Here is a 25,980-nt window from a genome sequence, read left to right on the forward strand (position 1 = left end):
GCAATGAGATGGGGCTGACAGGGTAGCACTCTGGACCGAGTGCCAGGAATGACCCCTGAACAGCTGATACTGGGACCCAAAGGACAAGAGGGAGCAGGTCTCACAAAAAGCAGGGCAGGGGTGTTCTAGGCAGAGGGGCTGCGGAGTGCAAAATCCTGGAGGTGGGCTTGTCTGTGTGTTTAGGGAGGTTAAGGCCAGTGTGGTTGGAGATGGTGGTCAAGATCTGGGAGGAGTGGGGTTGGGACAGCCATCGGGGAGCAACCGCAGTGGGGAATGTGGGTTTATTTGATTCCCCAAAAGTGCTGTGGGTGGTATCTCCCTAGTCATGTGAAACTCGCATCTTCTCAGGACTCTTAGCTGGGGAGAACTGCCCGCTTCCTGGCAAACATCTGGATAGGCCTTCAGATTTCTTAACATCTGCCCCATGAGAGGGACTTCCCTGGTGGTGCAGTGATAAAGAATCCCCCTGTATATGCAGGAGATGCAAAGACACAGGTTTGATCCCTGGGTCGGGAAGATGCCCTGGAGAAGGAAAATGGCAGCCCTCTCCAGTATTCTTACCTGAAAATCCCATGGACAGAGGAGCCTGGCGGGCTACAGTCCACTGGGTGGCAAAGAGTCAGACACAGCTGAGCACGAGAAGGCCCTTGGCGTTGAGTGTTCCTTGCAAACCAGAGGGCTGCCTTTGGTTTTTCTGGGTTTTTTTTTGGTCACCCCATATGGCATGTGGGATCTTAGTTGCCTGACTGGGGATCAAACTTGAGCCCACTGTATAGCCGAGAAAGTCCCGGGAGGGCTGCATTTGAAGGGGAGTGAGGCCTCACCCCTCCACACTGCCAGAGCTGCAGCCCTGTGGTCTGCCCCCTCGCAGGCTCCCCCACCTCGAGGTCAGTCAAGTGGTTAATGCGGAAGGTTAAGAAGCTGCGGCTGGACAACGTGAACACAGGACATTGGAGAAGGTAAGGGGTGCTTGGGGATCCCTGGTCGGTGGTGACATCGCAGAGGTTCCCAAATTTCTAATCGAATCATAGGTCTGGAGGGTCTAAGACAAACTGGCTGTTCCCAGCTTTCTGGTTTTCCCCACAGTGTGCTTCTGGCTCTTCTGTGAGGGCAGCAGTGTGGGCTGGCAGGGTTACTCAGCCTCAGCATTTAAAAAATAGATTTTTATTTATTTATCTGGCCATGCCGGGTCTTAGTTGTGGCCTTCAAACTCTTAGTTGCGGCATGAGGGATATAGTTCCCTGACCAAGGATCGACTCGGGCCCCCTCCATTGGGAATGTGGAAGTTCTAGCCTTGATATTTTCTCCACTGGGCTAGGTCCTTCAGTGCTTGCCCTGGCATTGCAGGAGTGGAGCATCCACCCCCACCCCCAGTCATGACAACCCCAAGTGTCCCCAGACATCACCCAGTGTCCCCTGGGGAGGGGATTGAGAACCGCTGGCCAGATGGTCAGGATGTGGGCTTGGGGCTCCTGCCCTTTCTTGTGGGGAAGGTTGGGTGGGCCACTTGACCTCAGAACCTGCTTTCCAGTCACCTTTAGGGAAGAGCCCAGAACTCACTTCCCAAGGTTTCAGTGAGGATCAAATACAATTATCCTCACAAGGCTCAGTCACTCATCTGTTCTCCGTGTGGGGCCTGACACGAGAGGAAGGGACCGTGAAAATTCCTCAGCTGAGCCGATCTCTGTCAGTATCAGTTTTCTGATCTGCAGCTGCTGCTGCTGCTGCTAAGTCGCTTCAGTCGTGTCCGACTCTTGTGCAACCCCATAGATGGCAGCCCACCAGGCTCCCCTGTCCCTGGGATTCTGCAGGCAAGAACACTGGAGTGGGTTGCCACTTCCTTCTCCAATGCATGAAAGTGAAAGTGAAGTCCCTCAGTCGTGTCCGACTCCCAGCAACCCCATGGACTGCAGCCCACCAGGCTCCTCTGTCCATGGGATTTTCCAGGCAAAAGTACTGGAGTGGGGTGCCATTGCCTTCTTTTCTGATCTGCAGGCTCACCTGCTTTCCATGAGTGCAAGGATCGGGATGGGGTGGGCAGGAAGGGAACAAAAGACGGTTCTGGAAGACAGGGCTGGCATTAAGTGCGTGATTTGTTTCCCAGATGTGACTCTGAGCTTGTGTGGTGCCCGCGCATTCGGGCGTCAGTTCCCAATGGGGTTGGAGTCTCCTCTCTCCTGTGCACCAGATCTGGGGCGGGCATGGGCTGGGCTGCTCATGGACTGGTAGAAGCTGAAGGCCTGGGCGGTGCTGGGGGTGGCCCTCATAGAGTGGAGGATGGCCTGCTATTCCAGGGGAGCCCCCAGCAGGAGGGGTGCTGTGAGGTCCCTAGGCTGCTCCCAGGCGTTTCTAAGCGTGGTGGCCGCGGCCCCCACCTCCCTTCGCCTGGCCCCTCCTGCCTTCTTGCCTCCGCCTGCTTGCCTCATCACCTGGGACTCTGGCTGATAACCCGGGGGCAGGTGGTCCCAGCTTGAGAGGCTCTGGGCGCTACAGAGCCCACACGGCCCCGGCACTGTTGGCAACAAGCTCACATCTCAGAAGCCGAGCGGGCCTTGACAGCGACCCTGCTGGCAGGTCCTGACCTGGGTGCTGGTGGTGGGTGGTATGGGCTGTGGGCCGTCCTATCGATTGGCAGAAGGAAGGCGTAGGTGGGTCTGACCTAGGTGGCTTGGAATCCGCTTTCATTTCCCCAGCTGTGTAAACTCTTGACTCAAGAAGCCGAGCCCCAGCTGGCGCTGAATGAGGCAGGGCCGGCACAGGCTTGCTTCCCGAGGACTGCATTCTGTTCACCTGTTCCCCTCTCCAAGCATCTCTTTCTGCCCCTGGGGAGGAGAGAGGCGAGCTGAGGGCCAGGGCCCAGCAGCAAGTGTTGGCCTGCCTGCGAGCTTGGGCTGCCCAGCCACGTCTAGAAGGTTCCTAGAAGGTCCTCCCGATGTTTCATTTCGTTTCTCATCTCCTGGATCGTGTTTTTGCTTCCTGGGCTCTCTGCACTGATCGGAGGCAAGATCATTTTTATTTTCCTTTGCTGTGGACATAAGCCATGAGATTCCATGAGGGTTTTTGCCAGGCTTACTTTCTGCCTCTGGGATTCCCCATGGGAGCACCCGAGGCCAGTTTGTTTTTCTGCTGTGATCGCAGCTGGAATTGTGGTGGCAGCGTGGTGGGGGGGGGGGGGGGGGGAGGCGGGGCTTGGTGGTTAGGGGACTTGCCCTGACTTGGTTTTCTGAGCTTGTTGCCAACAGTGTCGGGGCCGCGTGGGCTCTGTAGCGCCCAGCTGGTCCTGGCCCGGCCCCTTCCCGGCCCTGCCTGTGGCCCCTGCTGCCCTCGAGGTGAACCGCAGCTCTGTGGCAGGCCAGGACAGGCCATGGGTGCCCCTCAGCAAGGGTGCCATCCTGCCAGGGTTTGCTTTATTTGACCCGAGGGCCCCAAAGGCTCTGATGGTCTGTGGTCCATGTCTTCAGAGCCAGCGTGGGGGCAGCTGAAGTGTTTGGGGTGGCAGGCCATGTCAGTTTGTTGCCCCTCCCCCAGCTCAGCTGGGTCAGAAAGGACCAAGCAGGGGCCCAGTTGGAAAGAGGAGTCTGAAGATCAGCCTACAGTGGGTGGTCAGCAGCCATGGGTGCCTCCCCGTGTCTCTTTCTCCTGTCGCCTCTCACAGCGGGCAGGGATCTTGTACTAGTAAGGGGCAAAGCCTTCTGGAAGTCTTAAGGCCCCCACGTGAAGGTGGAGCCCTAGCTCTGTCCACGACTTCTTGAAAGCCAGTTCCTCCTAAAAGGGAACATGTACGTGTGCCCACAGAGGCACTGATCCCACAGGATGAGGTATCCAGGAGTCTAAGCAAGACCTTTGGCTCTTTGGTACCCTCACAGGAAATCCAAGCTGGCCTGCCCATGTTGGCTGGCCTCACCAGACGACCCTGGCTCTTCTATAATCAGGTCACCAAGGCTGTGTTTAGATTTCCATAAAATAAATATTTGCCTGGCCAGTCTAGTTCAGTCAAGAAGCCCTAGTGCGGGGGGTGGGGAGGGTATTACACAGCAGCAACCTTTCCTGGAGTGGGCGGAGAGAGTGGAGTGGCCTCTGGGGAAGGGGGTGCCTGTCCATCCTCTCACCTGAGGCTCTCTGATGACCAGCAGATGTCTGCCTGGCTCTCTGAGCCCCTCTGGTGAGACGGGACAGCTTCCCCTGCTGGCTGGTGAGCTGATGGCATGGGCCATGAGATTTGCCCACCTGCCCCTTATTCTCAGTTCTTGGGGAATGAGAGAGTGTTTCCCGGCGGAGATCATCACGCTGTGGCTCTCCAAGGAACTCCTCCTGTGCGCCAGGGGCTGTGTGAGGTTCCAGGGACACTGCCGTGGCCAGGACAGACACAGTGTTGGGGGGGGGGGGGTGGTCCTGGGCAGGAACAGGCAGGAGATCCGTGAACAGTCACCATGATGAAACACTCTGAGGGTGGAGCAGCCAGGGGGCAAGTGAAAGATAGATGGACAGTTTTGGTCCAGATGGCCATCCACAGCCCTGACAGACAGTTACACTGAGATCTGATTAGAAGCTAGTCCAGTATGGAGTGGGGCAGAGGTGTTCCAGGCAGAAGGCCAGCACAGACAAAGGCTCTGGGGTGGGAAGGAGCCTGGCTTGTTTTTGAAGCTGAGAGAAGGCCTAGATTGATGAAGGTGGGTGAGGTTTGAAGGCCTGGCAGAGGTCAGAAGGCAAAAGCCAGCAAAGGCCATGTGAGTGCTTGGTTTTACCCCAGCTAAGTGTGGGAAACCAAGGAAGGGTTTTAAGTCGCAGGATCAGATTTGCAACATGTGCGAGGTTGAGCTGGGAGACAGTGTCAGTGTTTCAGCCAGGAGGTGCTGGTGGTGGGGGTCTGCGGGTTCCTGGCTTGAAAGAAGTGGAGGAATTTGAGGCATCCTCAGGGGGTGAGGCAGGGTGCCCAGAGGTGGGACCTGACCAGGGGAGTTGGGGGTAGGGGGCGGCTTGTGAGCGGAACTTGGGTGCCACCCTGCTTCTCATCGTCTTCCCGCCTGTCCTTCCCTCCCTCTCCCACCCTCCTTGTAGCTTCTCGCTGAATTCCCAGGGGGCGGAGAGGATGGCCACCGGGTCGCCGACGTCTGAGCGGGGCGACGCGGCGGAGACGGAGGACCCAGCGTCCCGCTTCCAGGTGCAGAAGCACTCGTGGGAGGGGCTCCGCAGCATCATCCACGGTAGCCGCAAGAACTCGGGCCTCGTGGTCAACAAGGCGCCTCACGACTTCCAGTTTGTGCAGAAGACTGACGAGTCAGGCCCCCACTCCCACCGCCTCTACTACCTGGGTAAGGCCCCTGGGCTCCCCGCCCCCACGCCACGTTTCCGGGCCAGCTGTTAAGACGTCCTCTCATCCCCAGAGATCAGTGAGTCAGAAGGTCCAGACAGAGGGCTGAGCCTGGGGCAAGCTGTTCTACCAATGATGTGGTCCCACCCACAGGTGACGGCTATGAACAGTGACAGCCTGGGGCAAGGGTCCCCCAGGGCCTCAGCTGTGTGGTGGCCAGCACAGAGGGCAGTCCTGCCCCATCCGTGTAGTAGCAGCTCCAGGTTTGGGCCTGGTAGGTGGGCACAAGGCCCTGAGATTGTTTCCAGTGCCTGTCAGCTAGGCCTGCCCCCTGAGTCACTTCCCAGCGGCCTGGGCTGGGCCGGGATGGCTGGTGAGCAACGTGACTCCCCACAGTGGAAGCGGAAGGTCACTCCCGTGGAGGCTGCCGGCTCGTGGTGTGTTGAGAAGGACCTTGAGGCTCACAGAGAGGTGGCAAAATTGCATCACCATGGGCGGGTGGTTGGGGGTTTGCTCCCCCAGCCCTGGATTCCCGGATAAGCATGTCAGTTGCTGCTCACTTCCGCCCCCTGGGGTGTGCCTCGATGCAGGGCTTCCTACATCATCAGCAGTTACTTCTGCGCTTGTGTTCCCCGCTGGCCTTTGGGGCACGGTGTGGCCTCACACACACCTGTGGCCTCGACAGCCGGGCCCCAGCCTGGCTCCTCGGAGGTGGATGACAGATACCTGCTGAACAAATGAATATTGCCTGAGGGTCTTCCAGGCCAAGAAGGAATGGCGCCAGTCATGTTCGTTTGGACACAGCCTGACCCGCGATTGTTGCTCCGAGGCAGGTTTTTAACCCCAGCTCTGAACCTCTGGGGCCGGGTCACCCTCCACATACCTTCAGCCTGACCCCGGTCAGCCCTCAGTCAGTATTGGAGTGAGTGATGGAGCGAACGTACAAGTGAAGGTCATCCCCCACCCCGTGCTGCCCTCACGCCGAGGCCCGTGACAGTGAGTTCAGGGGCTGCGGATGCCCTCCCTCCCTGCGGAGGCCCGCGTGGAGACCAGATGGCAGTTGGGCAGGCGGAGTCAGAGAGAGGAGTGGTCTAGAAGGGTCCGTGCGCGGCAGCCGGCTGTTTTTAGAAATCCAGTTGTGCTGGTGTGCGGCCACACCCGTGGGTGTACAGACCATATCGGGCGGCTTTCAGGCGTAACTGGGACAGAGGTTATGTGGGCTGCACAGCCAAAAATACTTACTGTTTCTGGCCCCTGTGGAAAAAAGTTTGCCAGCTCTAGCCTAGGAGAGATTAGGGCGGGCTTCAGGTTTCATTTACCCCGGGGAGAGGAAAGAGAGAGGACTGAATGTGGCCCAGACTCTGTGACTGTGGCAAGCCACAGCCTCTCTTTCTTTTTCCTGTGGTTCTGTGTTCCCCAGTCCCTCCCCTGTCCTGCATGCAGTCTCACTTGGGTCCCTCGCTCGCTCAAGTTCAAGTTGCCCTCCCAGGTCAAGGTACTTGTAAGAGTGTCCCAGGACAGCTGCTAACACTAGTGACCACTGACCTGGTGGTTTAAAATGACAGAAGTGTATTTTGTCTCAGTGCTGGAGGCCAGAAGTCTGAAAACAGTTTCTCGGCCAAGAGCCGGGTGTCTGCAGGGCTGGTCATCTTCCTGAGGCTCAAGAGGTTGGGGGATGTGTTCTTTGCCGCTTCCGGCTCTTGGCAGCCATCGGTATTCCTCGGCTTGTGGCTGCATTGCTGCAGTTTTTGCCTCCCTGGTCACATTACCTTCTCCTCTCCTGTGTGTCTGAAATCTCCCTGCCTCCCTCTTATCAGGCTCATTAGGGCCCCCTGCATAATCCAGCCTGATCTCCCCAGCTCTTTACTATAATCCTAATGGTAAAGGCCCTCTTGCCAGGCAGGTACCATGCTCACCAGCTCCTGGAGTTAGGATCTGGGCGTCTTTGGGAGCCATCATTAAGCCAACCACAGAGCTGCTGAAAGAGCAGAAACGCTCTGAGTTACTCTGAGCCTCATAGTAAAGACGTAAGTGCGTCAGGGACCTCTTCCAGCCCGCCCCGTGCCTCCCGACACTGAAAAGCCTGAGCTAAATGGAGTCCAGGCATCCGCTTCATGTGTTTCTCTCTGCGGCTCTACCCTCACTTCCCACCTGCCTTCTGCTGCCACACTCCCAGGATCACACGTCTGGTTCCGGCCACCAGCAGAAATGGACCACCTTTCTCTGAATATGACGGGCTCGATGTAGGTCAGATGTCCGCTCCTTTGGTCAGCCTTGGCCTGTGCGTGGGTCTGGGCCTGGGGTCTGCAGAAGGTTCTGAGAGCCCACCCCAGAGGTCTGGGCCAGCTCCAGACAAGGGCTGTAGAGCCACTGAGACCCCGAAACGTGCCTAGAACAGCCTAGAGACATCCTGCTTCTCTTGGGCTAGATCACCCTTGAGCTGATCCAGTCTGTATCACTCAGCACCCTGGGGTGCCCTTGACCTCACATCACGTCCAGATTCCTGGATCAGGTCTCCCCCAGGCCCCCATGCATTTATAGCTCAGTGCTGGGGGAGTGCTGGTAGTGAGACACTTTTATGGATTGAACAGAAAGGACCTCCCAGGTTGATGGCCAGCCTGCTCGGGTGCCCTGAGCATGTGGCCTGTCCCCCTGTTCCTCCGGGACCCCTACCTCCCTGGCAGGCCCCATCACACCCCTTTGGGAAGTCTCTCTTGGAGCCCAATGCATGTGGGACAGAGCAGAGAAGGGAATGTGCCTGCTGCTGTCCCAGAAGACGGGCTCCGGTTCCAGGGCTCCACTGCTCCTAGTGGGTCGGCTCTTCCTGCTGCAAATGGGTGTCGCATGTCCAGCGGAGGAGGGCGCGGGGCCCAGATGGCACTGGGAGTCCCTTCAGGCGTAAGGGAGATCTCTCGTGTTCTGGGTCCAGGTCCTGGGCCACCTGACATGCTGGGGGGACTCTGGGATGGGGCACTGAGATGGTGGAGCCGGTACAAGAAGCGACAGCAGAAGTCAGGGGCCATGCTCAGCCGTCCCAGACCCTCACTGTGCACACAGATCCCCATCAGCACCAGGGCCTGGCAGCTGCCTCAGGGAATGTGCCAGAGCGCGTGTCCCTTTTCATGTCAGTGCTTATTAGTCAGTGGGGAGGGGAGGTGTCTCTGGTGTTCTTTGGTAGGACTGCACCACCAACTTCCTGTCTGGAAGGCTTTGGCTCCCAGAGAGTCTGTGGACCAGGGCTGTTCAGAGTCCACGGCGCTTGGTTGAGAATGGCCACCTACCCCCTCCCAGCTGTCCACTCTGGCCCCCACACTGGACCTTGTTTGTTGTTTAATTGAGAAGTAATTCACGTCCCATCAAATCCCTTCTCTTAAAGGCAGACGGCATGGTGATTTTGGGTACAGTCACAGGATTGTGCAACCATCCTCACTGTCTAGTTCCAGAACATTCCATCACCCAAGGCAATCCCCATCCCCATGAGTGGTCACTCCCCATCCCAGCCCCCAGCCCCGGCAACCACTGACTTGCTTCCTGTCTCTGGACTTGCCTGTTCTGGACATTTTAGAAGAAAGGAGTCACCCACCACATGATTCCCATCCCCACTTGTCTTGTGAACTTGGGAAGGAAGATGGCCCCATGGGTGGCCCGGGTGGGCGGGTCAAGTCCATGCCTCTAGCTGGGAGTGAGTCTAACTGCAGCAGCTTAGAGCAGCGGTCCCCAATGTTTTTGGCACCAGGGACCAGTTTCATGGAAGACAGTTTTTCCGCCGACTGGAGGTGGGATGGTTTCAGGAAGATTCTCATGAGGAGCTTGTAACCTGGGTTCTTCTCGTGTGCAGTTCACAGTAGGATTTGCTCCTGACAGTAATGCCGCTCATCTGACAGGGGGCAGGGCCCAGGTGGTAACACAAGCAAAAAGGAGCGACTGTAAACACAGATGAGGTTTTGCTCACTAGCGCTCCCCTCCTGATGTGAGGCCTGGTTCCAAACGGGACTAGGGACCCCTGGCTTAAAGTCCTTAGATGTTGAATTGTGAACACTTCCTCACTTGTACATCCAAGTTAGCTTTGCATTTTCACTTCTTTTCCAACTATATTTCATGAACAGACTGTCACGAGTTGAAAATGCAAGTCGCTTGCTGTGTTGAGAAGCTACCTGTAAGAGTTACTGCAGTGGGACGGGTATTACTTGTGAAGCTCTGTTTAGCTCTAGAGGCATCAAACTTGGGGCCCTCAGCCTCCAGTCTTAGAAGTGAGGGTGCGTATGAGGACAGGAGACCAGTACCAAACCCAGTCTTCCTCCTGGAGGAGTTTGGGATTGAAAGGGGTCAAAGAGAGATGCCCACTCTGTGTGATCTGCTGTTGGTCATGGTGCATTCCTGGGCCACAACCTGCTTCCAGGGAGCCCTGCCCCAGTCCCCCATCTTGGTACCTGGAGAGCTGGGACCCCCACACTCCCCGAGAGAACCGTCTTGTTCCCACTGCTAACATTCTTAACAGCCATCACGCCATTGTCCATCAAGGCAAAGACACCAGGTTGGAAGATGTGTCCTTGCCATATTGGCTGCTGTCTGTGCTGAGCACTATGTATTTCTTTCCTCACTCACCCACATGGAGCTCTCCCCAGGCAGCCACTCTGCTCTACAGATCAGCGGCTCCCAGTCAGGTGCTCCTGCCCCAGGAGATGATGCTCAGTCATGTCTGGGGACATCTTGTGGTTGTCACACTGATGGGGCTCTTGGCATCCAGCAGGTAGGGCCAGGGAGGCTGCTTCACACCCTCCTGTGCCCAGGATGGCCCTGCAGAAGCTGACTGACCTGGAGTCAGCACTGCAGAGGGGGAGGGGCTGGGCCTGAATACACTTCTCCCTGTCATTCTGGAGCTTTGCCCTTCCTCTGATCCAAGACTAATTCCTGGCCTTTGCAAGGGTCCATAGTATAACAGGATACACGACCTGAGCCCAACCTGTGAGGAGTCGGGGATCACTGACCCCCCATTTTTTGTCCTCTTGGGTGCTTTTTGTTCAGTAACCGAGGCTGACATATTTGGCTCTAACATTTCAGGTGGAGGAGCCTGCTGCTCCTGCTGGCCAGTGTAAATTCTATCTATGGATTCTCTGGGGAGGGATGTGCGGCCAAGGGGCTGGAGAAGCAGGAGGAGCCAGCCAGGCCCAGTCCCCAGGAGCTGTGGGGAGTCTGGGTCCTAGGCCTGTCCCACCTGAGGCTCTCCTCTAGCGCTGGGCTAGGCTAGAGTTGGCAAGGGCAGCCACTCTGCTTTTCTTTCCCCCACAAGGGATGCCTTATGGCAGCCGAGAGAACTCCCTCCTCTACTCCGAGATCCCCAGGAAGGTCCGCAAGGAGGCGCTGCTGCTCCTGTCGTGGAAGCAGATGCTGGATCACTTCCAGGTGAGCCCCGTGATTGAGTCGGGCCCTCCCCCTGGCTGAGGCGGGCAGGTGCACTTGGCCTCTGAGGGGTCCCAGCCTTCCCCGCCAGGAGGAGTGCCCGGCCCTGGACACCTACCCTACGCCCGCCCTCCCCTCCCCCCGGGGCGCCCGAACTGCAGCGCAGGCTTGTGATGACAGTGCCGGCTGGAAGCACCTCTCCCTTTAAAAGCCTCATCAAAAGCGTGAGAATAACTTGGGCTTGAGGCCCTTTTATAGACGTTTAGCTAATGACCCATGTGGTCCAAGTCACCTCGCTTCCAAAGAGGATGTGGCTGGTGAGCAGGGAGAGTGCCGTTTGTACTGGTTGACATTGACTGCTTTTGGATCATAAATATATGACAGTACTCCAGGGAGAGGACCCATGCAGCCCTCTTCCCTTTGCTTGTTGCCTGTCCTGGACAGAAGTTGCCAGGCTCACCAACTCCTATTTGCATGGCTTTCCTTGCAGCGGGGGAGGGGGTGTGTGTGTGTTCATTTTGCTTTGGATTCTGCTCTTTAAAAACACATTTCTGGGATCTCCCTTCTGCGGTCTAGTGGTTAGGACTCCACGCTTCCACTGCAGGGGGCAAAGGGTCGATATCTAGTTGGGGGACTAAGATCCTGCACACCTCGCAGCATGGCCAGAGAAAAAGAAATTTAAAAAATAAAAATGTGTTTCTTCCTTTTAATGTTTCTCTGAATTACCATGTGGTGTTCAGAATTCTTCATGGGGCAGCTGCATGGTGTCCCCCATAGAGCACCTGCTCACCCGCCTGCTGCCCTCCCACCCCAGGTCAGGCATCTGGGTGGTCCTGAATCTGCCCGTCCCTTCCCCTGCACAGAGTGGGAACATGTGGTGGTGGGTGGAACTAGCTCAAATGTTCTCACAGGAAGGGGCTGTGATCCAGGACAGAGGGTGGGGGTCTGTAGGGTGGCACTGGTTGGGGGCCAGGCCCTATCTGTCTGGGAGAGAGTTGGTGGGGAAAGGGGGCCGGGGCCTCGGCTGCTGACACTGATGTCCCCCTTGTGTCCTCAGGCCACGCCGCACCACGGGGTCTACTCCCGGGAGGAGGAACTGCTGCGGGAGCGGAAACGCCTGGGCGTCTTCGGCATCACCTCCTACGACTTCCACAGCGAGAGCGGCCTCTTCCTTTTCCAGGCCAGCAATAGCCTCTTCCACTGCCGGGATGGTGGCAAGAATGGCTTCATGGTGAGCTGTGCTCGCTGGTGGGGAGGGCGTTGGGGGGACGGCGGCAGGAATGGCTTCGTGGTGAGCCATGCTCGCTGGTGGGGAGAGCGTTGGGGGGGACGGCGGCAGGAATGGCTTCGTGGTGAGCCGTGCTCGCTGGTGGGGAGGGCGTTGGGGGGGACGGCGGCAGGAATGGCTTCATGGTGAGCCGCACTTGCTGGTGGGGAGGGCGGGGGAATGGCTGGGGCCTCCTGCCCCACTGAGCCAGGCCTCTCTGTCTGCAGGTGTCCCCCATGAAGCCCCTGGAGATCAAGACCCAGTGTTCGGGGCCACGGATGGACCCTAAGATCTGTCCTGCCGACCCTGCCTTCTTCTCCTTTATCAACAACAGCGACTTGTGGGTGGCCAACATTGAGACGGGCGAGGAGCGGAGGCTGACCTTCTGCCACAAGGGTGAGGCCGGGCGAGCGGTGGGGAGGGGGACGCGGGGGCGATGGAACACCACCACCACTACCTACCAGCCCCCTCCCTGTGCCCCTGTGTGGAGGGTGGGGCGGATGGGAACCCGCTCTCCCTTGTGGTCAGTCCCCACAGCCACCATTCCAGCTTCTGCTGGAGACCCTTGCCCCACCATGCACCCCCACCAGACCACGAGCACCTGCTCAGAGCCTGGTCTCCCAGCCACCACAACTCCCCACCCCACCCCCACAGTAATCCCACAGAGTCCTGCTGCCTGGCTTTCCTCTGTGTGAATCACCCAGGCCATGGGGGCCTGGCCTGCCCGCTAGATGCTGCCCATCTCAGCCTTCGTAGCCCTGCCCCTTTGTCCTCCACGCTTCCAGCCCAGAGCTCACCAGACCCGGGCTTGCCTCAGGCCCCTGCCTGCCCCGGGTGATGTCACCCCTGTGCAGAAGCCGGTGGAAATCTGAGGGCTGTGGCTGCTCCTGCCTACCATCCTGCCCCAGGGCCTGGTGCCCTCTCGATAAGCCTGAGCCGCTCAGCTGGGGTGCCTGGGACACTGACCATGTGCTGAGACGTTGTTAGCTGTCACAGCGGGGCAAGGATGTTCCTGGCATGGAGTGGGTGGGGTGGCGATACTGCTCTATATCCCATGGCGCCCAGGATGGCCCCCAACATCAGCAGTGCCAGGAGAGCAGCCCTCCTCTGAACCAGACCCTCATCTCCCACCTGGCTGTGTCCCCTCCAGGCTTGTCCAGTGTCCTCGATGACCCCAAGTCTGCGGGTGTGGCCACCTTTGTCATCCAGGAGGAATTTGACCGCTTCACTGGCTACTGGTGGTGCCCCACAGCCTCCTGGGAGGGTAAGCGCCTCTGGTTTAAACACACTTGTGCAAGGGACTTCCCTGTGATCCGGGGGTTGAGCCTCTGTGCTTCCACTGCGGGGGCTGCGGGTTTGATCCCTGGCTGGGGAACTAAGATCCTTCATGCTGCAAGGTGCTGCAAAAAATAAGTAAATAAACACACTTCTACAAATGCTTTTCTATTAACAGAAGCACAGTATACGTGCTAATCTACCCTTCACGCTTTTCATTTAATATTAGCCTTGGCCAGCTTGCTGTTGACACTCAGGCCGCTGTTACAGAATACCACAGCCAGGCAGCTTATAAACAATGGATATTTATTTCTCACTGTTGCAGGGCCTGGGAGTCCACGACCAAGGCAGATTTGTTGTCTGGTGAAGGACTTTCCCTGGCTCCCGGGTGCCGTCTTATCTCCCTATCCTCACGTGCTGAAGGGGCAGGGAGTTTTCTGGGGTCTCCTTTTTGTAAGGGTACTGATCCCCTTCATGAGGGCTCCACCCTCATGACTGGATCACGTCCCGAAGGCCCTACTTCCCAGTACATCACACTGAGTAGTGGGGAGCTAGGATCTGCCATTTGAATTCTGGGGGGATGCACACATTTAGTCCGTTGTAATCAGAACACAGAGAATTGGTCCTCTACCTGTGGATGTCTTGAGTGTCTAGAGAGTAGCCCCACTAGCTGAAACTTGAGAAAGCCCATTTGTAGCAGTAAAGACCCATCACAGCTATAAATTAATTTAAAATAAAAAGAGGAAAGAAGAGAAAATCCCGCCTTGGAGAAATTCCCAGCTGGAAGAGAGGTGAATTGAAGCTACATGCACCTGGAAGTTTGATGGGTTTTGTCAGCGAGTTAGGAAGAAGCCGGAGCAGTGGGCCCTTTTGTATCTGTGTTTCTTCGCGCTGCCTAAGGCCAGGATGTGTCACCTCTTGTTCAGCAGAGCACAGTCTGTCTTCTGAGTGAGGGAACAGTCATTTCCGGGGCCTGTGAGTAGTGTCAGACCCTCCACAGCATAAGCAGAACTGGCCCAGGCCTCCGCTGCCCAGAGTCCCTCTGACCTGAGTGCCAGTGGGCATGGGGCCACAAAACCCAGGATCCTGGGGACCAGGTATTGGTGTCTACCGCCGTAGCCGTGCACCACCCCATCGGCCATCCACTCCCACCTTTACATCAGCTCACCTTTTCCTTAAGTTGATTTGTAAAGAAAGCTTTATGGTCCAACCATGAATACAAGATCGGCCTGAAAATTGTGCAGTGGGGAGAAACCAGTGCCATACACTCTAGCCAGCACCCAGGTAGAGGTTGAATTGTCAGGGTTGGGTAGGCTGCTGGCACTCCTGAGACCTGGCGGGGATCGGCATGTTTCTGGGGAGGACACTGTCCACACTCCTCCATCTGGTCGGTGATTTTCACCATCACAACACCTGGTGTGCCTGAGGCCCACCAGGGAGAAGGGCTCCAGGTCAGAAGTCAGGGTCGGGTCTGGTCACTCTGCTCATGACTCTGCCTACCAGCAGCCGGTGACTGTCCCACCCTTGAACTTCATGGTCTGTAAAATGAGGTCTCCTCCCCTTATCCCTGTGGGCATGGAGGTGGGCTTCTTCTCTCTGGGGGGCTGTGGTCTCCTGAGCTTTCATGACAACCACAGATGTCTCCAGACATAGCATAGGTCCCTTGGGGACACAGATTGACCCCTGCTGTTATCCACTGGCCTTGATGACATCAGCGTTCTTACTCTGCTATTCTCAGCAGCTCAGAACCCCTCAGATAAAGCCCCCCATATGCAGGAGCCCAGGGGCACTCACTCCGCTTGCTGTAACCAGCACCCTACAGAGCAGATGTGGAGATCTGCAGGCCAAGTGGGGCTTAACCACATTTGACGGATGTTGTTGGTCCACCCTAGCGAGTTAGACGAGGGTATAACATGCAGAGGGGACCCTTCTCAGCAACTGAGAAAGCAGTGGCTGTGGGCTCCGTCCCCTTGACCTTGGCACTGGCAGCCCCCATGCCGCTTGCTAAGCCAGCAGCTCCTGGCTACTCGCTTCCTTCTTGTGACAATGTTCATGTCACCCTTTCTTGCCCCAGCCCTGAGTGCTGGTCTGCTTGGGTGGGTGTGACCAAGTCCCACAGATGGGGCAGCTTGGACATCACAGCTTGGAGACTGGATATCCTAGGTGGAGGCATTGGCAACTTTGGGTGTCTGGGCCCCACCGTGGAGGGGCAGAGTCCTGTGTGGGCAGGGGTGGGGGACAGCAGGGGAATGCCTGGCACCCTCAGCAGGTACCGCGCTCCTTCCCAGGGTCAGAAGGCTACAAGACACTGCGGATCCTGTACGAGGAAGTGGATGAGTCTGAGGTGGAGATCATCCACGTGCCCTCCCCTGCACTGGAGGAAAGGAAGACGGACTCCTACCGGTACCCCCGGACAGGTGAGGGCCTGGGATAGGTCAGGGCCCAGGATAGGTCAGGGCAGCTCGGAGATGTCTGAAGCCTCTTGGAACATGGTAAGGCACCAACCAGGATGGGCCCACAGGACCCAGGCAGGGATAGACCCAGAGAAGCAGGCTGGGCTCGGGAACAACAGCCGGGTCAGCGCCACCATCAGAGGTGACTGGTGTCCTGCCTTGGGGCCCAGGAGACAACGGGAGCCCTGGGGAGGTAGTGGAGGGTGTGGCCCCTCTGACGGCGTTGGGGACGCTCACTGCCTGTGAGAGTACAGAGTTTGCCCCGTGTCTCAAGAGAAGCCAGAAATCCAGACTCACCCATGAAATCTCCCAATTTATTTTTTTTAATGTGGACCATTTTTAAAGTTTTTATTGAATTTTTTTATAACATTGCTTCTGTTTTATATTTCAGTTTTTGGCCAAGAGGCTTGTGGGATCTTAGCCCCCCAACCAGGGATTGAACCTGCACCCCCTGCATTGGAAGCTCCGAGTCTTAACCACTGAACCCAGAAATCTACCAGTTCTTAAACATGTCTCAAATTATTTAAAAATACTTTTAGGAGGACTTCCCTGGCGTCCAGTGGTTAAGACTTTGCCTTCTAATGCAAGGGGGTGCAGGTTCGATCCCTGGTTGGAGAGCTAAGATCCCACATGCCATGCTAGGCGCAGTCACACAATTTTAAAAAAGAAAAACGAACTTGGTGAGCCATACAAGATACTCATGCAGGCCAGGTTTAGCATCTTCGGGGCCCCCGTGGAAGCCTCTGATAGACTTGTTCCTGCCGACTGTGGGCCGTGCTAGGCAGAGCCTTCCTGGGGAAACTTCCAGGCCCTGGTATGAATGGGGAGGTCAGTCTTTCCCTTCCATTGCTGGAAAGGTGAGGAAGCAGAGCTCCAAGATATCACCTGCCAGAGTGCTAGAGCCATGAGGCCAGAGCTGAGACATGTCATAGGAACTGAATCCTGCCCTGGAGAGCCTGTCTCGGCCGCCCCAGCCTATAGGCTGCCTGCCTCCTGACTGCTGAGTACCAGCTGTCGCCAGACATGGGCCCTGTTTCTGCGTCATGGGTGCTTTCATTAGGGGCATGTGCCGTCTTTACACCCAGCTGCTTTCAGGGTCTCCCAAGGCAGGGAGATGTCTTCCTCCTGTCTTGTGTCCCCCCGTGATCCCCGACCAGCCCAGGTCTGATCTCTGTTCTTACACAGCAAAGATGTAGCCACGTCCCCATTGGGACCATGGTCCAGGCTCACAGTCAGTCCTGCCTGGCGGCCTTTGTTCCCCAGGCCAGAGAGGGTGACACACCCACAGAGGGACCTTTGGACAGTTGGTGCCTTCCCTCCCCCCATGTCAGCTGGGTCACAGCCCGTGAGCATCACCTGAACCCCCTGCTGCCAGCCTCTGCCCCAACTCCTGCTGTCAGCCCTCTTGGTCCACCTGCCAGGTCCACCTCGCTCTCATTTCTGCAGGCAGCAAGAACCCCAAGATTGCCTTGAAACTGGCTGAGTTCCAGACCGACAGTCAGGGCAAGGTAAGTGTGGCCGGGGTGCCTGGAAGAAGTGTCCAGATGAGGAGGGGAAGCCGGGGTCTGAGCTGGGAGATCAGGTGGCCCCTCACCCCCATTTCAGGTCAGGTGCTTCTCTGGCCAACTGAACTCAAAAGAGGCTCCACCCGGAGCCCCGGCTTCCAGGCCGCACCCTTCCACCCATCACCCTAAACCTGGACTCAGACAGCGAGTGGCCCTGAGGTGCGGAGAGGGGACCCCTGTGAGTGAGCTTCGAGCGGAGGCCCTGCAGGGGTTGGGCTGCCCAGAAAGGTAGTGGCTTGCAGAGCTTCTGGAACAGAGAATCCAGGGAGCGGGGGTGCAGTCACCTGGTGGACCTGACCTTAGACCAAGGGTACCCCCGCCCCCGCCTCTGGGCAGTTCCTTATCCGTCACCTCAGCAGATGCATCAGTGTTCTGGGATCCTTCTCTCCATCACCTAGTCAGCCTGGATGGGGGTCATCATCACCCAGGGAGTCACTCTTCAGGATCCATAGCCAGGAGGGCAGAGGAGGCTGTGGGGAGAAGGGTGGGAGGGGGGGATACCCAACTCCACGTGAGGATGTTGGGTGGTGCTCCTCATGGCAGAGATCAGAGCAGGCTGGTGAGCTGGGAAGCCCCTTCGTATTTTAGCCAGAATGGCTTCTTATGTAATGTTTCAGAAAAATGCCTGAGATAAACTACATTTATTTTCACGATCTAGGGGTTGGTTTTGGTTTGGGCACGAGTAGGACCTAACCAACCAAACCCCTTCCCCACTCCTGACCGGAATGTTCTGGTGGATCCTCCAGGGACCTGTGCTAAGCGGCTTTGCCGAGCCCCACCAGCTGTTGCAAATGGTTCCAGGCCCCCCTGAGACGAGCAGGGTCCTGAGATGGCTGGGAGGTTTTGCCCACTAACCCACAGCTGGGGGATGCAGAGGTTGGGGGCACGCCTGAGTGTGGGATGTGCTGGGCCCTGCTGGCCTCTCTCCCATCCACCCTCCCCAGGAGATGCCCCGCTAGCCTTGTGTCACCGCCAGGAAGCCACAGGGACCAGAGGCTTGTCTTGCCCAAGGCCACCTGGCTCTTCAGCAACAGCCATGCCAGAACCCTTGGTTTCCAGTCAACAGGCTGTCATAGCAGAGACCCCTGGGAGGCTTCAGTCTGTCATTTGTTCTGGAGGCTGAAGGCCTGAAACTAAAGTGTTGACAGGGCTTCTTCCTCCAGAGACCTGGCAAAAGACCTGTCCCTGGCTATCCGAGGCCTGGGGATGCCACCTTCTCCCTGCATCATGTCACAAGACGGGATGCGTGGAGCCTGTGTACACATCTCCCCTTTTTATAAGGATACTCATCTTGTGGGTTTGGGCCCCCACACCCCAGTATGACCTCATCTTAACTGATTACATCTGTAACTGCCCTGTTTCCAAGTCAGGCTCCCTCCTTGGGTCCCAGGAGTTAGGGCTTCAGTGTGTGGTTTTGGGGAGTTACAGCGCCTCACAGCAGTGGCAGCACATGGCCAGGCTGGATGGTAACCCATGTCTGTCTGTTCCCCTTTAGATTGTGTCGACGCAGGAGAAGGAGCTGGTGCAGCCATTCAGCTTGCTCTTCCCGAAGGTCGAGTACCTCGCCAGGGCCGGCTGGACCCAGGACGGCAAGTAGTGAGTGTCATCCCTCAGAGTCCAGGATACCCCTCACAGTCACTTCTGTCCTGGGTTGGGGCAGACACACTACACCAGAGCCCCAAAGCACACCCGGGGACCAGACCTGGTCGGCTGCCTATCACCATGCAGCTTGTAAGAATGGCTTTTCCGTTTTCCAGTGATGCGGGGGCCGGGGGTCCAAAGAGGAGTATTTCATCACATGGAAATGATAGGAAAGCCATATTTCAGTGTCCAGAGATAAAGCTTTATTGGCACATGGCCACACCTCTGTGGCCACTCACCCCACACAGGCAGGGTTGAGTAGTTGAGAAAGGAACAGTGGCCCGTGATGAGGGTATCTGGTCTGTCTTTCTGTTGAGAGTCAACTTTTCCATCTCTGACCCCAACAGATCTTTGTTTACAATACATTGAAGTTGGGACTTCCCTGGTGGTCCAGTGGTTAGGACTCCGCACTTTCACTGCAAGAGGGCAAGGGTTCAATCCCTGGTCTGAGAACTAAGATTCTGCATGCTGTGCATTGCGACAAAAAAAGAAACAAACAGAAAAAAGATTTAAACTAACTGTCCACTTAGAGCAAGATATGAAACAAAGGACAAATAAGGGCTGAAGATTTGGCAGAAGTCGCCTAAGTTCACCAGTGATGCAAGGTGTTTGCAGAACAGCTGGATCGTTCAGTTTTGTCAGCACCCACCCCACCCCCCTCCCCACCACCCCCGTCTCCCTCCTGGGCATGCCTGCCAGCCAGGGAGGCTTTATGTGCTGCGTAGTCACTTGCTTGTGTCCCTGAAGCCGACAGGAGGAGCCATTCTGATCATGCACATGGACGGGCAGGGGGCGTCTGGCCCCAGCTGGCCTGCACCGGGCCCTGAGCTTCCCGTCCTCCCATCTCGCCCTCCAGCGCCTGGGCCATGTTCCTAGACCGGCCCCAGCAGCACCTCCAGCTGGTCCTCCTGCCCCCAGCCCTGTTCATCCCTACCACTGACAACGAGGAGCAGCGGGCAGCCTTCGCCAGGGCTGTGCCCAGGGATGTCCAGCCATACGTGGTATATGAGGAGGTCACCGACGTGTGGATCAATGTAAGAGCTGGGGTGTGCAGGCTCTGTCCTACCGCACCTCCTGGTTTCCCATGTCCCCGCGCCCAGGTCCCCAGCTCCTCAATGTGGAGAAGCCAGCTCAGGAGGGAGGGTTGGCGGGGACCGCCCTCTGGCCTGGCTGTCCAAGCCTCCCCTTTGTCAAAGAGACACAGCCCAAGTTTCCCCCCACCCACTCCTGCCACAGCCCCCACTTATGACATGTCCCCTCTCTGCCCGGACAGGTTCACGACATCTTCTACCCCTTCCCCCAAGCAGAGGGAGAGGACGAGCTCTGCTTCATCCGCGCCAACGAGTGCAAGACTGGCTTCTGCCACCTGTACAAAGTCACCGCTGTCCTGCAGCCCGGCGGCTACGACTGGACCCAGCCCTTCAGCCCTGGGGAAGGTGAGCAAGCCCAACTGATACTTACTCACCACTCTTGCCTGCGGTTCAAGCAGGTGGTTCAGTGCATAGCTTTTTCACGGGTCCCACCCCACAGGGAGTGGGTGTTTATGATTAAGAGACTGGCCTTTCCTAATGCCGTTCCTGGTCTGGAAGGGCTGTCACAGCCACGACTGTTTCTTTTGGCAGCAGGCTTCATCCAGCACCGACTGCATGCCAAGGCCCTTTGTGTACCAAGGCCCTTTGTGTACCATCTGACCCTTTATAGGAGAAGCTGCCCTGCCTTGCACACAGGGAGGGTCACTGTAGAAAGAGACAAGTGTGGACATCTCTGCTGTAGAGGGGAGGCAGGCAGACATCCAGAGACTGTGAAAGGCACCAGGAGGCCTGGAGCACATCAGTGGATAACGTGACACAGGGCAGAGACCTGTAGCAGAGGTGGCCGCACAGTGCTCCAGGCAGAGAGCCCAGCCGGTGCAAAGGCCTTGGGGGGTAGGACCGGGCCTGGTGTGGGGGAGGGACAGTGAGGAGGCCCGTGTGGCTGGTGCAGAGTAGTTGGGGGGCAAGGGAGGGAAGGCCTGGTGTGGTCGGTAGGACCCTCTGGACCGTGAGAAGCATGGGCTTGAACCCAGAAGGCTCAGGAGCTCAGAGTGAGTTGGAGCAAGGCAGGGGAACCAGCAGGCTGTGCCATCACCCAGGCCCGCTGGGGGTCTCGGGGCGGCTTGGTAACAAGAGGCACAGAGGCTATAGAGCCGGAGCAGTGCATCATCGGCAGGGCCACCAGCCCCAGAGGAGGCCTGTGCAACTCGGCTCCCCATGTGGGCCCAGCAGTGAAGGCATCGGGGAAGGTGTGGGGGCAGGCAGTGGTGCACCCACCTCGCAGTGAGTGAGGGGCAGAGGAGTGTCTGTCTCTCCTGGGTCCTCTGGTGATGGCCGCTCAGCCCAGGTCTCTGTTCTGTACACCCTGTGGATCTGTGTGGGGACGTCTGACCCTCCATAGGAGACGTTGACAGTAGTTTGCTTCAGACCCAAGAGAATAGAAAAGACCTGTAACCACTGCTCATAAACTGTTTTTAATATAAAATTTCTAACACATGGCAAGAAACATTACATATTGTTATTTACCTGATAAGAACTCTAAAGCGAGGACTTCCCTGGTGGTCTAGTCGTTGAGAATCTACCTGCCAATGCAGGGGACACAGGTTCAATCCCTGGGTCAGGAGGATTCCACATGCTGCGGAGCAACTAAGCCTGTGTGCCCTGGAGCCCGTACTTCTCAACACAATGAGAAGCCCGCTGACCACAACTAGAGAGGACCCACGTGTAGCAACAAACACCAAGCACGACCAAAAATAAGTAAATAAATGTATAAAAAAGGAGATACCTACCCCCCCCCCCAAAAAAAAACCCCAAAAAACCTACTGTAATTCCACTGAGCCTTTGCTTAGTCCCAGAGTTTAGTCAAGACCTGGTTCCCAACCTGTCCTAACCAGTCACAAGTCCAAGGCCTGGAAGGAGGTGGTTTGGCCCGCAGGGTTCTAAAATTGGGCGCCGTTTTTTTTTTTTTGGCCTTATCAGTCTGCATGTGGAATCTTATTAATAGTTCCCTGACAAGGAATCAAATCTACACCGCCTGCAGTGGAAGCTTGGAGTCAGGAGAAGCTCAGAGTCCTAACCACTGGGCAGCCAGGGAAGTCCTGAAAATTGGATGTTTTTGATAAAAATGCCGATCTCAGGTCTGCGTCCCATGCTGGGGGCCCGGCTGTTCCACATGCCTGTCCCCCAGCTGCCTGGGCTTTGCAGTGAGTCCATTTTGTGCTTTGAGTCCGCGTCACAGCTTCCCTGGGCCCCTTTCACCTCTTTTCCTATCCTTCCAGATGAATTTAAATGCCCCATCAAGGAGGAGATCGCACTGACCAGCGGCGAGTGGGAGGTTTTGGCGAGGCACGGCTCCAAGGTACCCGAGTCTCCACACACACCTGTATACATACACGTGCACAGACACACACACACAGTCCTGACCCCTTCAGACCCTTAGACCTGTGGCTTCTCCTCCACCCCCACGCCCCCCACCTGGCCACCTGCTCTTGCTCTGCAACTCAGGGCCATGGGGGCTGCACTTCCCACCAGCAGGAGATCCTGGGTCCGGAAGCAGGGTTGTCTGTGTTTCCTTTGTTGGATCCTGGTGGTTGGGGCCTGGCCCATTCTCCCTGCCACCAGGAGTGTCCACTTGGCCTCCTTTGGCTGCATGAAGATACCTGTGGACAATGGTGGGGCCCACCGTGGAACCACCCTGCATTCATCACTGGGGGCCAGGTCTGCAGAATTCTTGATTTTATGGAGAGACCCCTTAATCAGACATCCTGGAGCCCTCCCGCCCTCCCAGCTTTTATAAAGGTCTCCTGGTCCAAAGACTCAGACAGACCTAAACTGTCCAAGTGCCCAAGAGGAGATGTAGGCCAACCTTTTTAAAGCCCAGAGCTGGGTGGCCTGTGTGCTGCCAAGAGAAGGGGTCTGGGCACTCCTGGGCAGGGGGCAGAGAGGGCATCCATTACAGTGTCAACCTGCACTTCATTTGACCTGACAGCCCCCATTCTAGGCAAGAGCACCCAAGGCACACCCGGGTTAGCGCACAGATGTGCACTGTTTATACGGTAGAAAATAGCAGTCCGACTTGGAATGTAATGTAAGGAATAATGTAAGGCACTGTGCCCATGACAGTGGGACCACAGCTGTCCCTACTGGGTGGCTCTGCTGTGCTTGAGTCTTGCTGGAGGCACCCCTGGGCTCATGGCCTCACTTGGCCCAGCCAGCCAGGCACTAAGACTGGGTTTCCTTGCTGTGACATGTGGCCATCAAACAGCTCCAACCCTCCCATCTCCACAGCAGTATCTCCCTCAGTGCTGTGGACACTCGGGGCAACTGTGGGCACTGTGGGTGTGGAGCAGCCTCCCTGGCCCCCACCCCAGCTGTGATGACCACAGATGTGTCCAGTGGCTGCCAAATGGCCCAGGGTGCGAGTGCCCCAGGTGAGAACCCTGCTTTAAAGTATTTTGAAGGCCTTTAGCAGCTGGCAGACACACAGGACAGTATTAAAATCTTTCTCTCGGGACTTGCTGGGTGGTCCAGTGGTTAGGACTCAGTGCTGTCTCTGCCAGGGCCTGGGTTCAGTCCCTGGTAGGGGAACTAAGATCCCACATGCCCTGCTCATGGCTGGAAAAAAAAAAACAAAACTTTTCTTCGTGGTCAAAGTTTAACCCTCTGCACACCCTATCTTTTTACCTAGAAATTTTCTTTAAAATAAAAAAGCAACATTTTAAGAAAGAAAAAAGGAAAGAATGCCCTTTGCCGTCCCTGCCCACAGCCACATGCTCCACCCTTGTGTCCCGGGTCTTGAGTGGGTCCCTCACCTGCAGACCCTCCTTCCCACCCACACAGCTTCTCGCAGAGTCTTGGTGACAAAACCAGCACACGACTTAACTACAGGTGGTTTGGGATTTTCTGATGACATCCTCCATTTTCAGAAAACCTGCATTTATTTTCCAGTGAGCACATGACAACCACCATATCAGCATTTGTTGTAAAAATTGAACTTCTCTATACGGTCCCCTTCCATCCTCACCCCAGGCCCCCATGACCTGCCTCCGTCCTCAGAAGTGACCACAGTGGGGAATCACTATAGGTCTTTCCTGTTTGCACAGGAACATGAGTATTTTAGAGGGTTTGTAGGGTTGCACGGCTTCTTGTGGCCCCAGGGAGGTGTTCTGTAAAAGTGGAGCCAGCCTGTCTTTAGGACATTCTGGCTGTCAGCTCTCTCATCTGAAGAGCACTTGGGGCATCGCTGTGCCTTCATCTGGAATTTGCCCCTCCACTGCCATCCTTGGGAGCAGTCCCCAGGCACAAAGGCCTGTTCAGAACATCTGCTGCACGGTCAGCCCCGCAAGGCAGTGCCTCTTCCGTCCCCAGAACGAGGTTCTTTCTTCCTCCTCCTGAGGTCACTGCCTGAGAACCACGCCCAGGTCTGATGGGCTTTTCCTCTGGGAAATAGCAGGGCAGGGAGTTAACACTTCTTAACCCTGAGCACTTGGGTCAGAGGGTGGGCTGTCCCCACCAGGGACCAGGACTGGGGGCTGCTGGACCCAGGACAGGCTCTCCCTCAGCCTCGGTACCCCCACACTGTAGACCTTCAGTCCCCCTCCGGCGGCTCTGGGCCCGCCTGGAAGGAGCTGTCCAGACTGGGAGTTCTGATTCCAAGTCGGACCAAGGACATGTGGTTAGCCCAGCTCTAGTGGAGTGGGCTTCTTCCCCACGGGATCCAGGACCGTCTCCCAGACAGTTCTCCAGCCGGCGGGCTGAAGCCAGCTCTGGGAGAACGGTCCTCCCTGTTCACAGAACACTGAGCCCTCCCAGGGGGCGGGGAGGGAGGCCCCGGGGGCCATGTCACCAGGAGCCCCCATGCCACCTGCAGATCTGGGTCAACGAGGAGACGAAGCTGGTGTACTTCCAAGGCACGAAGGACACGCCCCTGGAGCATCACCTTTATGTGGTCAGCTACGAGGTGGCCGGCGAGATTGTGCGCCTCACCACGCCCGGCTTCTCCCACAGCTGCTCCATGAGCCAGGTGGGCCCCTCCCCAATGTGCCCTCCCTTGGAACATTCCAGGATGTCAGGCAGCAGTCTGGAACATGACCACAGGGCCACCCTTGACCCAGACAAGTAGCCAGTGTAGTCTGCTGGCTGTAGGACCAGCAAGATGGGCAGGTCCCTCAGTCAGCACCCAGGGCCCCCCTGGTCAGGGGACAGGCTCTTCTCACCTCTCAGGGTAGGGGTGGTGGTAACAGCAGGGTCACACGAGCAAACACACCACACGGGGTATAGACGGCAGGCAGTTAATGCAGGTGGGGGTGATGGGGGAAGGTGCTGGCACAGCGTGGGTGATGGGAGGCACCCCGCGGTCTCAGCGCCCCATCCCGCCTGCAGAACTTCGACATGTTCATCAGCCACTATAGCAGTGTGGGTACGCCACCCTGCGTGCACGTCTACAAGCTGAGCGGCCCTGACGACGACCCTCTGCACAAGCAGCCCCGGTTCTGGGCCAGCATGATGGAGGCAGCCAGTGAGTAACCCCAGACCCCCGAGACCTTGACCGAGTGCATCGCTGCCCGAGCCCTGGTGAATAACGTGGGTGAGCGCAAGGCAGCAAGTGGCCCAGAGCCCCAAGAACCGATCAAGTGTAACCACAGCCCCGAACTGTCCCGTGGGGCCCCCCAGACAGCCTCAAGTTTCTGTGCTGCTGTCCCAGAGAGAGCACATGCAAAGGGCAGGAGCCGGCTCTGCCAGGTGGAGGGGTCCCTACATAGAGCCAAGTGCACCTGTGCAGAGCAGATGGCCCCTGCCTGGGGTTGGTCACTAGGGGCCTCAGGGAGTGGGAGGCAGCTGGTCAGTTAACCCAGGAGCCTCCAGGGCGGCCAGGCCTCCACCCGGGTGACCTCGGGTTCCAATTCTAGCTGCGGAAGCAAAGGCCAGTCAGTTCAGTTCATCTCTCTTAAATGCTTCATTACCTACTGAGTGGCCCCGTGGCAGCCCACGAGATGTAAACAACGCTCTGCAGGGCACCCTGCATGGGGATCACTTA

General features: G+C 57.1%; 1 protein-coding gene across 3 annotated transcripts in view; it reads left to right on the forward strand.

The window, feature by feature from the left end:
- Window positions 1-25,980, forward strand: part of DPP9 (dipeptidyl peptidase 9) — a 38,615-nt gene that overhangs the window by 3,211 nt on the left and 9,424 nt on the right. For 2 of the 3 annotated variants that reach the window (XM_043911897.1, XM_043911898.1), the window contains exons 3-16: window positions 872-959; window positions 5,059-5,312; window positions 10,602-10,714; window positions 11,769-11,942; window positions 12,206-12,374; window positions 13,129-13,242; window positions 15,542-15,670; window positions 17,153-17,214; window positions 18,767-18,867; window positions 19,769-19,946; window positions 20,186-20,348; window positions 22,223-22,302; window positions 24,814-24,966; window positions 25,326-25,461. In XM_043911897.1, the coding sequence (XP_043767832.1) occupies window positions 904-959; window positions 5,059-5,312; window positions 10,602-10,714; window positions 11,769-11,942; window positions 12,206-12,374; window positions 13,129-13,242; window positions 15,542-15,670; window positions 17,153-17,214; window positions 18,767-18,867; window positions 19,769-19,946; window positions 20,186-20,348; window positions 22,223-22,302; window positions 24,814-24,966; window positions 25,326-25,461 (1,882 nt within the window). In that variant the 5' untranslated portion in view covers window positions 872-903. The remainder of the gene's footprint in view (window positions 1-871; window positions 960-5,058; window positions 5,313-10,601; window positions 10,715-11,768; window positions 11,943-12,205; window positions 12,375-13,128; window positions 13,243-15,541; window positions 15,671-17,152; window positions 17,215-18,766; window positions 18,868-19,768; window positions 19,947-20,185; window positions 20,349-22,222; window positions 22,303-24,813; window positions 24,967-25,325; window positions 25,462-25,980) is intronic. The other variant, XR_006342658.1, reaches the window with a different exon arrangement.

This window comes from Cervus elaphus, chromosome 9 (assembly GCF_910594005.1).
Source record: "Cervus elaphus chromosome 9, mCerEla1.1, whole genome shotgun sequence".
Classification (NCBI taxonomy): domain Eukaryota; kingdom Metazoa; phylum Chordata; class Mammalia; order Artiodactyla; family Cervidae; genus Cervus; species Cervus elaphus.